Genomic DNA, 15,922 nt, shown 5'->3' with positions numbered 1-15,922 from the left:
CTGCGTACGAAAAATGTTGTTTCCGACAATTCAAGCGTCATAAAACTTCTTCAATTAGATTCAATTGAATAACATAAAGAGGACGCGGGTTATCCCTGCCGTGGTTATAAATTTTCCAAGCACATCGCGCAGCGTACGCGTCACTAAAGATTCGGGTCGAGATGCTCTGAAAATGATATCGTTTTACCCGTCAAGTTATAAGAGCGAGGATATGTATGATCGGAGCGTCTCTGTCTCGACGAATTATAGTTTATCAAGCGGGGTCATTTCAGATAAATTTAACATCGTCAATGGAACTAACTAGATTACTCCTATTCATATAATATACACATATATGTATATATCTTGCGACTATGATCTTTATAGAGTAATCGAGAAGATGAGGAAACTTTCGTTTTGTATTCAATTTTCTCCTGCCCAATCGTACAACGCGATAACGAATCGGCAAAACGATAACTGGATCAAATTTAGGGGATCGAAATTCATTGATTTATTTTTTCTTCAATTCTGTATATATATATATATATATATGTATATAAATTGTACGAATGAATTTGAATTATTGTATAAAATTTAGACGCATCATACGTCGCGAAAATTTACCCGGAGTTGTTTGCTGGGTCTGATCGCTGGTGTCCTGGGTAGCATCTTCATCGGTGATTAGATTGTCATCGGGACTGGTGCGTTTCGGTTCGATGTCGATACCGTTGGCGCCTGCATTTATAGTTTGTGACTCCTCTGGTTCTGTAACGAGAAAACGAGAAAGAGATAAATAAATATCAACTCCTCGTGCAGATCCATGAAAGTACCATACACACAGTGCAGTGTGTATAACACACAAAGTGTTTCTTTCATCTTTTATAATCCAGCCATTGAGCCGCTAAAGCGCGCGGCGATGTATAATTTAATTGACATCGCGAAACGCTGATCTGCATCGTATAATAATTAGCGAATCCCTAGCTTTCAAATTCGCGTTCGAATTCGACGTGAAAAAGGAATTTTTTAAAACATCCGACGAGTTATCGTATAAAATAATACATAACACCCAGACGTGCGTATAAACACATAAACGTCAAATGTATTTGATATTGAATCGCCTGAAGCGGTTTTCCAGACACCATGACGTGGACGCCTTTAACCATCGATTTCAAACGAACATCAGAGAGTTTTTCTTTAAAGTTCTGTTCACGGTTGGCTCTACAGAATTGACCGTTCGTGTACATCCCTGTCTCATTTACCATCGACTACCCTAAATCGGAGTAATCTGCTGTGGAAGATCTCCATTTTCGATACGTAGCAGAGCAAAACTATACCGGTAATCACCGTTTTTCAAAGAACAAGAACTTGAACCGGAAACCGAAAAATGTAAAGTTCAAACGCTGAGTTTCGTATCAGTTGGCGATGATGTCAGGCTGGTATATTCGGTCAGTAGTTTCGCCGTCTAATATCTAGAGCGTGTACAGATAATAGTTTGCTGCTCAGAGTAGCGAAGCATATTCGTAGATAAGGAAAATATTTTTTAAACACATTTTTCCACTAAGTAGTCTTATTAACAACGAATGCGCGAGTGAATTTCTTCCGGCAAATCGTTACCGGAAATACCATCCACGGCTATATAATGTCAACAACTGCAGTTTAGAATCGAAAAAACGACACGCGACCCTGACGTGCCTTATTTGGTACTCACTTATCAAAACTTGCGATTTGTACTTTATCACCGCACTCGACTCCATTTCTCATTATAGAAAACAAAACGAAGAAATCAGGGAACGAAACGTTCTTCGGACGATTTTCACTACTGTTTCAAGAGCAGCCTTAATTGTCGGCAACGTACGGACGACTGAATAGCAGGTTGAGATCATACTCGAGGTATGCACTTTGGGTTTGAGTTAAAATTATCTCTCTTATCTCTTATCGCATACCAAGCTTACGTGCGTATACATCCAGGTATATACGGATACATTAACCGTCGTTGTCGACGAAATATCAACACCAAAACAGACCACGTGGTGCAGGGTAATACAGATCGAGCAATTAGATGACCGGTTGTTGTCTTGTAGGTACGTGTCGTACAAATTGTTGTTGTAATCTATGTTCCGAACGTTCGCTAAAGTGAAACCGTGATACCCGTGCATGAGATGAGCTGATGAGAATTGTTCGGAAAGTTGTTGGCTTGTTTCAAGTAGGAATAATAGAACCAGTTACCCATCCCCGCAATTGCCGCGATGCATCTGTCGCATACGCATTGTACCTACGTGTTTCAAACACGTACGCCTTATGCTTAGAAATCTCTTAGAACGAACCGATTTACGGTGTCTGTTATCTTATAACTTGCAACTTTGAATGTAACTAGAGACACGGATGCTCCGTATCAGGCATCAGGACTAATTAAGTAGCCAGCTATAAATGAGTGCATTCAGTTTTAACAACGTCCGCCGGGGCAAAAAGAAATAGGAAAAGCTTGGATGTGTAAAGTTGAATCTGCGTTTCTTTGCCGGAATCGTCGTATACCGCGAATAATATTATACCTATGCAATGTTTAACATACACTGAGAGAAATTATTAGTTCCCGTTACCGCTCAGTCCTTGACTATTTTTATTTTTTACCACAATCGAAAAATATAGTTCTAGGTACAAAATGAAATTTTTCTCAATGCACGTGTTGATGTAGACGTACAAACCTCAGAAAAAAAAAATGAGAACAAAGTTAGTAACGTTACTGTAAACTACACATGCTTGGGAGAAATATAATCATATGTTGCAAAGCCAACAACTCCTCGAAAGTCATAATAAAATTATACCGCAACAATGATTAGTCCATAATTTTCCTACCGATGTATCGTTACGTTAACGTTACCAACTTCATCCTCATAATAAAAACCCACTTCAATGCCAAACAGTTTTCGATTATCAATTAACCCGTTCAACGTACTACCGAAATTTCTTTAACAAGTCCGGATGTGCAGATACGTATGTACGCGGTACACGCGAAAAGAGAAGAAAAAAAAGAAAATGAAAAACAATAAACAATGCCAGTTAGTAGTGTATAATATCGTCGACTCCGCGATACGTCATACCAGAGCTGCTGTAAGAATAGACAAGACCTGACAAGAGGAATATTATGTCACGTGCCCGTTGTTGCTGCGGTAGGTTGTCCTGTCTAGACAGCTTGAAACGCCGCCTACATCCAGAGGAGAGCGTACCTATACGGATAACGTAATAATATAAAACGAGAATGAGATTGGAGAAGAAATAAATGAAAAAAAAAAAAAATAAATAAAAAAACATAAGAAATCGTCCGAGTGCTCAACTTTTTCGTTTCTTGTCGCTTGTGTGCGCTTGTGTCTTTCACGCGGTAGGACGGGCCTAGGAATCCCACGGCTACGCATGGTTACGCACGTTTGTATATATACGTTTACATATGTATGTATATATATACACGTTTGAATACCTACACCTATGTTACATGCGTACATATGGTATATGCGTGCGTACACGGCGATGACAAAATACAGCACATGGCGCTCCTCTTTCAAGACTGAGCTGATGATCTTATCGAGGACGTACGTACGTTGCAGTTCACGGCGCGATACGCAGCGTTGAAGATATCACGACCAGAGCCAACTCAGGCGTTACGAAAAAAACGGTCGTCGAGGCGAAGGAGTCATCCTCGAAATTAAGAAATTTTAATAAGCGGTAAGTGTGCGTTGGAAGTTGTCGTCTCCCGAATTTTTATCTTCCACTTTATTTTATTTAGGTTATTTATTTGTTTGGTTCGTTGCGAGAAGTCTTATTAATTTATTGTAAGATAAATTGGTGATTTGTTTAAGATGTTTCCTTTTAAGTTTTGTGAATTTTTGAAAACTTTAGCTGGTTATATCCTGGTCTTTGGTTATCTGGAAGACTTTTACTTTTAGATAAACTAAAGTTGCCAGAATTTCTCTGATGAACTTTTACAACAGAGGTGGAACGAATTAAATTGAATAATGAATTCGAATAAACTTTTCCAGTACACTTGATGATACCAGCGATATGAAATTTGTAAATAACTTTATTTATTATTGAGAAAACGTCTCAATTTCTACAACATCTTTTACGGAATGCCTTCTCCTCCCTTTTCACAACAATCCCGTGAAGAGAGCGTTGTTTATTAAACTTGAATTTATTCTCTACCAATCAAACATTTACAAATAACTCTAATTTAACTTGGAACTAATTTACAAACTATAAACCAATGAACAAGCCTTTTCTACACAAGTGTACGGTTGTGTGGGTGAAATTTTGGACGAAGAAAAAAAAATTGGATACGAGGGAGGAATGAACGGGGGAAAGTTGCTCGGGTGCAGCAACGGCGACTTGGGATAAGATCCAATTAGGCAAACCAAGCGAGAGATGTACAATATATAGAAGAAGCTGCTCGTTACGGAAGGCGGACAAATTAAGAGTGAAACAAAAATAAGATGACGAACACAATGAAGAAACAGGCTTCCTATCGCGAGTCACTTCTAAGGAGTAATTATAAGTATAGGTACGGCAAACTCACAGCTCGCGATCAATGATTCCTCGAACTGCAACGTTTACGTCGTTAATGGGAACGAAAATAAGCGCGTGCAGTCAGTTTGATGAAGTTTTCGAAACAATCGATATATTTGACGCAAATCGATGCTGAACAATGACGATGGACATTCTCAAGCGTTTGTTACATAAACCTGCAAGGTGGCAACTGGAGTGTAATAACGGGAAAAAATAACCACGTAAGAATTTGCTGTGACACGAAATTCCGATTCGTGATTCCGGCAGACATTTCATTCGGCGCCAGCTCTCGGGTGACAGGAAGTGAGGTTTAAAATTGTCTCATTCTTTCCCCGTAGGTGAATTTCTTTTGTCAAATAACAACAATATTCAACGGCTGAGTAAGGGGAGGATAACCGTGACATTTTTATAAGTTTTCCATGTACCATCGAACATAAAGAAGTGTATAACGGACTATCGACGTTAAACAGAAACCCTGAAGAACCAACGCGGCTACCAAGTTATACATGTATCGAACCCTTGCAATTAGATCGGGGTCGCAAAGACATCCATTGTGCCATCCGAGCGATTAGGGCCGTACGTGTAGTGGATGTACGAAGGAACGAACCCGCGCCAGAGTTCGTGGTTGGAAAGCTTGAGAGGGCTTTCTTCTTCTTCCGAACGGTGGATGGAGAGTACAAAGGCTGTGATTAGAGGGGACATTCTTTGTTTCGAATTTGTTATGCGACAGACGATCCCGAGGTACACGATGTCCTACACTACACCTATCCTTATAATATCCTCCGGGCCTCATGTACTCCGCACGATCACCGGCACATGCACGTAAAACACATACCAACTAGCCGGAGGATATTACGGAGACGTTGGATTGAATATAAAGTGCCGAGAGCCCGAGGAATAAGGCGCGGACTGCGTGCGCGTACACAAACGCATGCCCGGCGAACCAAAAAACTATCCTGGAGAAAAAAAAAAAACTAGAAGGAGGGACAAGGGTTGGTGGAGTCGGAGGAAGAACTATCCCGAACTGCAACCCTGCATACGAATGTGATTAACAACGGAAGGTTTACCTACTTTCGAGGGACAATCGATTTTCATTCATTCGATCGTGAATTTCACTCTTCAACCGTTGAATACTTCATTGCATGCCAAGAATTATATCCATAGCGACCAGCTCGAACCCAACGAGACGTCAAAGCGTAACGACCGTGTAGGTACGTTAAGTATGAACTGGGACGAGTGGTTGACCGAGGGAAAAAATTTCTTTTAATTACGATGTCTGATTAAACGAATGGTAGGTGTTTATGGTAACAACGCTTATTACAGGCAACGAAGGGTATAAGGTGGTGCATGGGTCAAGTGTACGCGTTGGCAAAGCTGCCGGGGCCGTTGGTTCACCGACAAAAGTACAGAGGAAGCGAAGAGAAAAAGAAAGTGAAGAGTAAAAGGTAGGGGGGAGGAAGAAAAATATTACAAAGGATGTACCTGCACACCGCGAGAAGCGAACGAACGTTGGTACAAGCCGAGAGAGTAAAGTTTTCGTTGGACTAATGGGCAAGTACGTGCGACGTGAACCCGCGCGTGAATTACACCACATTTTTTTTCATTGTTCCCGTGTGAACAAATCCCCAACAAATTTTAATTTGCGATTCATGGAGAATTTTTCATCTCCTTTCTTAAATTTAATCCTGACACGTTCGTGTGGATTCTGTTTGAAGTGAGTGAAGAAAAATCCTTGTTACAGGTAGGTACCTGTAATTACCGTGTCTAAGTCGAAACACGATCACAGCGGGGTAAATAATGGCGGTGAGGAGGAAGAAGAAGAATCGCTTAACGGAAACACTCGGAGTGTTTTTATTGTAATTACGGTTGCACTAATATATGATGTAGTTAATTTCTGGGTAGGTACTAGAGTGGAATAAAAAATTTTGGTCAACGCCTGCCCATAGTTAATATTCCATGTCGAGCGATGGTGAAATTAAGAGAAACTTGCTAATTTCTGCATACAATTACATTAGGTGCCGATGAGTTTTTACAGATTGAAACAGTACCGAGCTTGGAATCAAAGGGATAGGAGACGAACTGCGACGTAGCCTCAGGCATCTCGAGTCTTCGTATAATCACTCTTAATTTCATTCGGCACCTGATAAGCTTCGAGTACTTCGTCGTGTTTTCAGTGCCCGAAGCATCCAGTGCGATGAAACGAACTTTGCCTAAGAACCATTAATCCTTTTTCCGAGTGAAAAAGTAATACCATACCGATATAAATCAAGTGCAATCAATTGACGTTAAGTAACACGTTCACGGTCCGACACTCGATTTCGTTCGATTTAGTTTAATGAATCAGCAATCCAAGTGTCGAAACTACAATTCACTGATGAAACATTTCATCGTTGATCAAACAAATTAGTAGCAAAAAAAAAAAAATGAAGGCATATCCATTGAACCTAGAAGATAATCGACGCGTGTTAGTCGAAAAAGTACGAAGAAAATTGAGATGAAATTTTTGTTTCCTAAAATTTGTAAAGTATCGTTGTACCGATGAGAATATTATAGTGCGTGAGGAAAAGTCGACGGCATGAACGCACAAACACGCAAACCGAGACCTTATATTGGGATATTAAAGTATTTAAGCACCTGCCATCTACTCGACCGCATGCACCCGAAATAAAGAGAAGGATATACACGGACCGCGTGGATTGCCTGTTCCCGAAGGAATCACGCGCACGTTACATCCCAGCAGCACCGGATCACACAGCGAGGGCAGAGGGCGACCTGGCCGACCGGAGTCACGCAAGACTGTGCATCCGGTGGGTGCGAATGCGATCGAGGTTGTGTGAGAGCGTGCACACGTAGAGAAGATCATTTGCCGAGTTACCTTGCCCGGTACGAAAACCCATTTGTTACAATATTTGAGCTGACACGGTGCAGTGTGCCTTGTTGCAATAGCGTGGAATAAGTTGTTTCCAAGCCCTTCTTCTTCTTCGGGAGAAATGCCCGAATTGCATTTGACAATGAGTGTAAACTGCGAGGAAGAAGAACGCCGTTATTGACCATTGTTAAAACTGAAGTTTGCCATGTGCAGACTCGACTCTCTGAGCATTCGAACGACTCGGCTACCCGTTACATCGCACGGTCGTCGGTGTGACGCAAACTTTGGCAAACAGACGGGGTAGGGAATCCATACACCGGCTTCCAATTGCGGATCGTCGGAGAAATATTATGCAAATGGAAATTTCTTTCTACTTTTTTCCAGGCGCGCATAGAGATCGGCTATTTTCGATGGGGTGAGAAATTGGCGTCTAGTAAGGTTATACAAACGGAACAGATTTTCGGTTCTCCCTTTAAGAGGAAGCTCCGATCGATTTCGACAAAAAAATAGACGAACGTATCTCCGAAAGGATGCTACGTAGCGGATTTTTCCTTTGGGATTCGATGATTCGTGAGTAACGGGATCTAACGAAGTCGTGAAAATCGTCGTAATCGAGAAAAGAATCAATTCGTTTCAATATTAATCGACCGACGGAACACGCGTCAATCGAGACTCGTTAATTCTAATAGGATCGTGCATAAAATTACAGGTTCTTCTTTTACGGTGCACTTATTGAATGGAAGTCAATTATTTTTGCATATATATGTTCGGCATTGAATGTAGAATGGGGTTATCATCACCACCAGTGATGCGTAGGTTTGGAGAGTATTCAAAGTAACCGACGCGTACACGCGAAAAAATGGTATCTACACGATTTCGATGATTTCCACGACTTTGTTAGATCCTGTTACCCATAAATCATCGAATCCCAAAGAAACGATCCACTACGTAGCACAGTTTCAGAGCAATATTCATCATTTGTAAAAATCAACCGTAGCATCCTCTTAATCCGAGGTCCTGCGGCAAACGAGAATCACGCGATTGGATTAATCGGAAGGATCGAAGGACCCCGATCCGAAGTATGGATAAATTTCCATCTCTTCGGTGTTCTAGGGTAAAAGTGGTAATCCTCGTGGTAGTTGGGTTCCGCACTTTCAATCATCGCTTCACAGCAGTAGCGGACAATCAGGAAAATCCACCAACGATAGGCGGCTATAGCAAAGGTGTAGAAAACGGGTAAACATATTTGGAGAAACGAGACCAGCGCCAGATCCATTTTTAACGCCACTTCCTGCAGAGTGTGGAAACAGGACCTGTTCTAACCGGTCGAGTCGATCGAAACCGGGAACAGACAGTAACCGGTCACCGGTCACCGGACGGAAATGACAAAATTCCGAACCTGGAAGGAAGTAGGGAAAGGACTAATTAGGAGAGAAAGGCCGGCGGAATCACAGCCCCGAGACCGCCTCAAGGGGAGGCAAGTGCCGATCCGATTCCTAGGATAAATAGGCCAGCAACCGAGCCGAATCTTTGAATTGCGACGACAGCCGTCTTCGCGATAACCGCGCCGACATGAAGTTCCTACGGATCAACGCTGTGAGTACCGATATAATAGACAAACTAATCCGTAGAAAATCTGCCGGTTTCAACGTTACTTTTTATCATTTCCACTCTTTTTCACACTTCTTCGTCGGGCTCGAAGCGCCAGTACAAGCAAAAAAGTCGGTCTGCCTTCTCCGTGCTGCGAATCTGGACGAGAAGTATCCACCTACGTGTGTGCAGCGTGCTCGGCAGTTTTCGTATTGTGCAAAGTCAGTGGTATATAACGTTTGAAAACGCTGTTTTTACTCATACCTCCCACTCGATCCGCCAGTTGCACGTATATGCTACCCGGGTTTTACATCCACACGCATCGTGCATCCCTTCGAATACTTAGCCGGACGGTGTCAAATGTTACCAATTATTTTCTTCGGTAGCGTAGCTTCGTTAAATGTTGAAATCGGGATTTTCACCGGTCTAGTAAAAAACAGACCACCGTGCATTTTGATCATCCTTGATAAAAAAAAAAAAAACCCTCGCCAATGCCCGCGCAGAAAAACGCTACAACGATTAATTGCCGTGCAACTGCTGGACGAGTAAAAACTGGTATGTTCTCGAACGAATCCTATCTGTAGGTACTATCCCTTGCCCGAAGCCAATAGTTCATTACCGCGAAGGAATACAGAGATTTTTCAATAGAATCAAGTAATGGTAAACAGCTACGATATCAGCATACAAAATGAAGCACGAAGCAGGGTTATAGACGAAGTATAGGCGTGTAGACGACGGGTTAACGGCGTGTGTTTCAATATATTATAACCCGCTTTGTCTCGTACGCACGTGCCAAGTTGACTAGATGGCAGTATAGGGGAGGGAGGGGGGCCAAGAAGAATGTTGATTGTAAGATTTCACACCGTTTGCATACGCGTTTGTGGGAACCTTCCATTGCGTCGTTAGAGACTCGCCGAAACGGCAGGTCTTCACAAATGGGCGCGGTGATCGAGCTGACAATCAGCTCAGAACCGGTGACTTGTGCTCGCTGTTCCATCGTCAAGGTACGATGAACGTTGCAATTATCGACGTTGCTTGACGCTTTCCACAAAGTTAAACACTCTCACTGCTCCGTGACTAGAGAGCCGATCGACGATCAGATGCAGCGGCACGGTTCAATGCGCGGTAAAAAATTAAAGAAACCAAAAGTCAATGATTTACATTGTTAGGCTTATTTGGTTCTGGGTATTTCAAGAATTCCTTCAAACGGAATCGTCGACGGTTTATTTCTGATTGCGAACCTCTAAAGGTACTACCAAAGTACTCTCAGCGTCTAGTGAGCGAGCGAAAACCAAGGATCCTTACGTACGGTGTATAAAATAAGTTTTCCCCCCCTCCGTCCCTATCCAAGGTTTTTTCCCGTGATAGGTAATCCCTGCAAGGCACGCTGGCTGCAGAACACCGTCATACCCACCCTCCAAACAAAGCTTATCACGAAAGGAAGCTTTTCGCAAATGAGCTTTTCAATACCCGGCGAACAACAACGGAATAGAAAACCACGAGGTAAACATATCCTCTGATTTCCTTCTTTCCCGTTTAATTTCAGGTAATTCTACTGGTAGCCCTCTGCGTGGGTGTTAACTCGAGCCGAAGCGAAAACGAGGATGTTGCCGCCGAAGCTGGAGCCGATCTCGGTCAAGACAACACCGATGCCGGTTCAATCACCGACGAAAGCTCCGGGTCTTCATCCCTGAAACCGACCAAACGAGGCGTCTACTATCCGGGACCAGCACTCGGGACTCACGGAGGTCACGGCGTTCACAGACACGGAGGATACTCGGGATACGGTGGCGGTTACGGATATGGTGGCGGCTACGGATACGGTGGATACGGTGGCTACGGCGACGGATCGTTCTACACGGTTCCTCAACCTGTCGCAGTCCCCGTTCCCGTTCCCATAACGAGACACGTCCCGGTCGCAAAGCCGGTCCCGGTCCCGGTTCCCGTCCCGGTTGTGGTCCACCGCCACGTCCCTTTCCCGGTGACCGTGAACCGGCCGGTTCCCGTTCCAGTCCCGGTTCCACATCCGGTGGCCATCCCGGTCCCAGTTCACTACGCCCCGTTTTACGGCGGCGATTTTGGAGCTGGATACGCGCCTGGATATGGCGGTGGAGCAGCCGGCTATGGTCACGGTTTTGGGAGTCCAGGGTTCGGCCATGGCTACGGATACGGTGGCTACGGGGGACACGGTCACCACCATCATCACCACTTCAAGGGCCACCATCATCATCACTAGATGTTCGGTCAAACCAGACCAAGGTGCGATGGATATTAAGCTAACCAGGATCGTAAGCTGTATGATAACATAAGTAATCATTCGGTAGGTTTGGATGTTTCAACCTAGCTTCATCTTCGTGATGAATATCGCGTAATAGGTGTCTACGTAACTTTCTTGTCATTGTACGAATAACCGTACCTTGGACGTTTTATCTATCGTATAATATCGTTTATATCTGTATAAGTGTTACCGATGCGTTGTAGAGGTGTTTATTACATGTATACCAAATCGAATTCATCGTTTATTGTAATATTGTAGGTGTTGTACAGTACGATTAAATTGGAAGCAAGCTTCGACTAATATACGATTTGTTTCATAAAAGTGTCAAGTTTACGTGCGTCAATCCTGATTCTTTTGCATGGTTACGTCGTGTGAAAACCCCATTCCACGCAAAGCGTCCACACGTACGGCACACAACAATTTTGCAGTACAATTGCTTTGCACCGCAGCGTTTGTGCGCGCGGGTGTTTAATTACGTTTTCAAGAGCCTCGGAAAGTTGTTGGTACGCGGTTGCGACTGGCTCATATATGCACGGTAGCGATCCTGCGACGGGTGGATACGACGTACGTATAGTCATATTTTCGCAGCTGCGGTTCAACTTTGGGGAAAATTTCAAACCGCTGTCTGCTGCGCTATTGCTACAGAGGAAAGGTGAACGACTCTGACGGAATTAGAATATGGGTGCATACGTGCTGCAGGCTCTTGTCGCTGGTATAAGGTATATATAAAATAATGCGAAGCTATGTATACAAGTGTATCGTGTCGTACGGAAAGAAAAGTATCAAGTGCAAAAATCCATTCTGGGCGGCAGCGAAAATTGCCAACGAGTGAGGTGGAGAGTCAAAAATAGAGAGGGAGTTTCGATCGGATTATTTGCACCGAGTTACTTCGACGAAAGTTGAAACAATTCAAATTTAATTTTTGAGTCTGGGTTCTGGACGTGAAATTTTCTAGACAAAAAATTGTTTCATTGGATAAAGTTTGCTTTTTATTTCAACGTGCTGCTACCTGCTGCTTATTATACTATCGACCAAAAACTTATTATACCAAAGACTTATTTATAAGCGCAAAAACGACAAAAGCAAACTTTATAACCAATGAATGAAATTTTCATTATTATTTCACGTGTAGAATAAAAATTTATTCAATTAAATATAAACTCAAGAAATACATTTTCTTTTTTTTTTGTCGATCTGTGTAATTCGTCATCGTGAAAATTGCAATGCGATTTAGTGAAAAAATCGTTACATATACGTAGAATCTATAAATTCAACCCTCGTTTGCACAACGTTGCGGCAAAAACAGTTCGCTAACTGTGTGGAATACGTTCGGAAATTCGTCGATACCATTTGGCTTTCACTTCTCTGCTGCCGCGACGACATCAACAACGGTGGCAGCAAGCAAGTATTGTACATATCCACAATAGTACCTCGAGGAGTTGTTGCAGCAAGTGGAATCGATCTTTCTCTGTAAAATCGGATTTGCAGTGCCTTGCAGTCGACCTCTCTGAATTCTCTTCTCTCGAGTATACCATAGGAATGAGATATGTATACCTGTATGTACACTGTACGTGTATACATACGTATATATATACACATTACACACTGAAGACAAGTGCCCGCAGGCTGGACTTGGACGGAAAACCGATTTTCAAACCATGTAACTATTTATGCCAAACATTGAGCCGATTAGTATAACCGAGCTCTCTTCGCTTCTCGTCGAATAAAACGCAAACGAACATTCTAAACATAGATTTTTGCGCTGCTCTCGCCGAATCGTCGGACGATTCGTTATACAGCGATACGGGAATGCGTCAGTTTGGAATACCGATAGTATGTGTATGAGGCATTCCACCCCGAAACCGACGTACGTCTGAGCCTCAACATTGGTGATTTTTTTATGTTCAAATATGACGTAGAGCGGGGAAAAAAAACATTTTTTACCGAGTTTCATATTTTTGAACCACGGGTTTGACTCTCAATATGCTTCCGAAAACACGAAAACTATTGGCTTGAAATTTTTCTCATGACTTCTTTGTTGAGAAATGACGATTTTGAGGCACAGATGGAAGTGGGCAAGATATACAGATTTCAATTTTATTCGTTTTTCTTCACTTTTCAATAACTTGTTTCGCCTGTGACTTCCAAACGAAAAGCGAAAAAGTAAAGAAAGCAAATGAGATGTAAATTTATTTTTTACCCAATTGCGTATGTGTATCGAAATATTCGTTTTTTAACAAAGAATTAATGAAATAAATTCGAAACCAATAGATTGGGGCTATTGATTCGATAAATGGGTTTTCGTATTTTCGTGAGCAATAAAAATCTAAAACTCGATGAAAGACGTCCTTGTACACTCTACACCGTATTTAAAGAATACGGAATACGTCATATGTTTGTTTACAGAACCGACGAAGAAGAAATTTGTCTTTCCATCGTTATACAGAGTATCTATAACTTCGTTCTACCGTTTTTGCAAATACGTGATACCTTGACAAATATGTCAAGTCATACTACGATACTATCGAAAATTAAGCCGTATGCAATGATCAGAAATTATCCAAGGTGTATGCAGGTATGCACGTACTCGTGTATAACGTAGGTTACACGTTTAACTGTGAATATAGACTCAATTCCGACAGCAGTGACAGAATACTCCAGGCATCCAGCCATTCAGCCTCCGGCTAAGTTGGAAGATTAATTCATACCTTTACCGACGTGGCATCAAAGCCTCGGTCACTAATTAATTCCAACCATCAAGTAAAACAAACGAGATTTACACCAAACAATGTATAGCAGACTTTTCCTATAATATACTTACCTAAGGCATGGAAAATCGCGAAGCCGTTTAGGTTCTTGTATGGAATCTCTCTCACATGCACACACACTTGGTGATCTGGATTTCCTTTTACGTGGGTATTATAATAAAGGTTCCATAAATATGAAATTCGAATTTCCTGCTCAATATCCCTATTTTATCGAACTTCAATTTAACCACCCACCACGGCTACGGTCTTTATTACAAACCGCCTGTAGTGGTTGAACTCGAAGGAGCCGATGTACGTGTATTCTTGAAAGGTTATATAGTTTACGGTTCATTTTAAGTCGATACATCGCAGCGTTGTCGTTACGATGTCAAGATTGTCAACATATATTTAGAGAGCCGAACGATATCGCTGTTACAATCGTACGCAGAAGCAAGAAAACAATTTTTTTTTTTTTTCAAAACCAACTCTCATACCTGTAACTTCAAATTATTGTCTTTGTCGCGAAAATTCATGAACAAATTTTACGTATCACATCCCAGGATCGCGATGACAATAACGATTGAAGCTTCCCGTTTATAATTCGACGAAGGTGGAATTCCGCATCCAGCTTTGTAACTCGAGAAAATCGATTCGTCAATTTTACCTACTTCAACTTGCATCGTATAATTTAAGCTTCGAAACTGGCAGGAACTCCGAGAATTTATGCGCAACGGATTCCACAATCGCGTAGGTATAGGTATTATATCGTACATACCTACGTAACATGCTAGTTCGTTATCGGTAAACGCCAAACTTCGGTATCCGTCAATACGGTATATATATGTATCGTTCGCAAAATTCAGAGAAAAACTTTATCTCATCGTTAAAAATTATTTTTCATCCGGGTTGTACATGATAATATAGGTATTTTTTACCTACCTAACTAGATTCTACGTATTTCATTCAAAGTTTGGATTAACTGTGCCGTTATTTCGTTACGTAGTTGAAAAAATACGTAAAAAAATAAAATCAACACCAGTGTAAACTTTAATTTAAAATAAACTTAAATAACAATTATGCTTCGCATATCAGGTCAAATCTTCATGCAGATTATACAATTTTCTCGTAAACTATATTGATAAATAATTAATTTGCATTCGACACATTTGATTCTGTACACCAGAATTCATGATTGTCAATGTTGTTATCATTATTGTTATACGATTCTCAGACGTCTTTGTGGGCTCTAATTGTACGATGTACAAAATCCAGTGTGTAATTCCGTCGGTCTCAGGCCTTTGAAATTTGGATAATCTTGAAATCCGCGATACGTATATATAATGCGACACGAACACGCGTCTGACTAGAATCAGGGCTTTGAATTGAAAGCACAGCACAGAGAATAGGCGAAAACCATATTATACACATCTAATCGCTCAAATATTAAAAAGCATCGAAATATTGGTTTACCGAAAAGATCGTGCTCGGTTTTTGCTTCGGTCTGACATAGCAAAAACCTAGCGAATATATTCGCCAACCCAATGTTTAATAAAACACTTGCAATAAAAGACTTTCGACGTTTCTACCATTTCAAATATCAATAACGTACATCTCGAAACTTTTCATCTTTTAAACATCATGCCAAAATATCTAGTTTTGAAGATTGAACGTCGACATTATCACTATCCGAGATTACATCTAGTTTAAACATATACGCAGTATACGGATAAACTTTTCTCACATTGCTCACATTATTAAAAACAATTTAGCTATACTTGACTATGCTCTCTCAATTACAATTCGTTACAGGTTCGTTCAATTATACAACAGCACTCGAATTTAACATCCTGCATCTCTCTTGCAGTTAACAAAAAAGTTGGTCCAAAATTTGAGTTTCATGTTATA

At 41.6% G+C, this 15,922-nt stretch overlaps 2 protein-coding genes across 4 annotated transcripts in view; one reads left to right on the top strand and one right to left on the bottom strand.

The window, feature by feature from the left end:
• LOC124304088 (uncharacterized) overlaps window positions 1–15,922 on the bottom strand; it is a 37,330-nt gene that overhangs the window by 7,698 nt on the left and 13,710 nt on the right. Inside the window, exons 1-2 of one of the 2 annotated variants that reach the window (XM_046762085.1) lie at window positions 1,688–1,826; window positions 604–744 (exon numbers count right to left, since the gene is read on the bottom strand). In XM_046762085.1, the coding sequence (XP_046618041.1) occupies window positions 604–744; window positions 1,688–1,733 (187 nt within the window). In that variant the 5' untranslated portion in view covers window positions 1,734–1,826. Of the gene's footprint in view, window positions 1–603; window positions 745–1,687; window positions 1,827–15,922 lie in introns of those variants that run through there. The other variant, XM_046762084.1, reaches the window with a different exon arrangement.
• LOC124304091 (cuticle protein 64-like) lies at window positions 3,546–11,554 on the top strand. Of its 2 annotated transcripts, none has more exons than XR_006908055.1 (2): window positions 3,546–3,696; window positions 10,539–10,593. XR_006908055.1 is itself a non-coding variant. In XM_046762094.1 (2 exons), the coding sequence occupies exons 1-2, from the start codon at window positions 9,928–9,930 to the stop codon at window positions 11,226–11,228; spliced, it is 759 nt and encodes a 252-aa protein (XP_046618050.1). In that variant the 5' UTR covers window positions 9,924–9,927; the 3' UTR covers window positions 11,229–11,554. The 2 variants fall into 2 exon arrangements, 1 of the variants encoding a protein (XP_046618050.1); XM_046762094.1 differs by lacking the exon at window positions 3,546–3,696 and adding an exon at window positions 9,924–9,996 and having other exon boundaries at window positions 10,539–11,554.

This window comes from Neodiprion virginianus, chromosome 4 (assembly GCF_021901495.1).
Source record: "Neodiprion virginianus isolate iyNeoVirg1 chromosome 4, iyNeoVirg1.1, whole genome shotgun sequence".
Taxonomy (NCBI): Eukaryota; Metazoa; Arthropoda; class Insecta; order Hymenoptera; family Diprionidae; genus Neodiprion; species Neodiprion virginianus.
The sequence above is the reverse complement of the archived record's forward strand: the minus strand, read 5'-3'. Positions and strand labels throughout refer to the sequence as shown.

What these genes read in the sequence shown, in the direction of transcription:
- LOC124304091 (XM_046762094.1), top strand. Translation starts at nt 9,928, where the DNA reads ATGGGCGCGGTGATCGAGCTGACAATCAGCTCAGAACCGGTGACTTGT. An exon ending in CTCGCTGTTCCATCGTCAAG is followed by an intron (nt 9,997 to 10,538) that starts GTACGATGAACG and finishes GTTTAATTTCAG; the next exon opens with GTAATTCTACTGGTAGCCCT.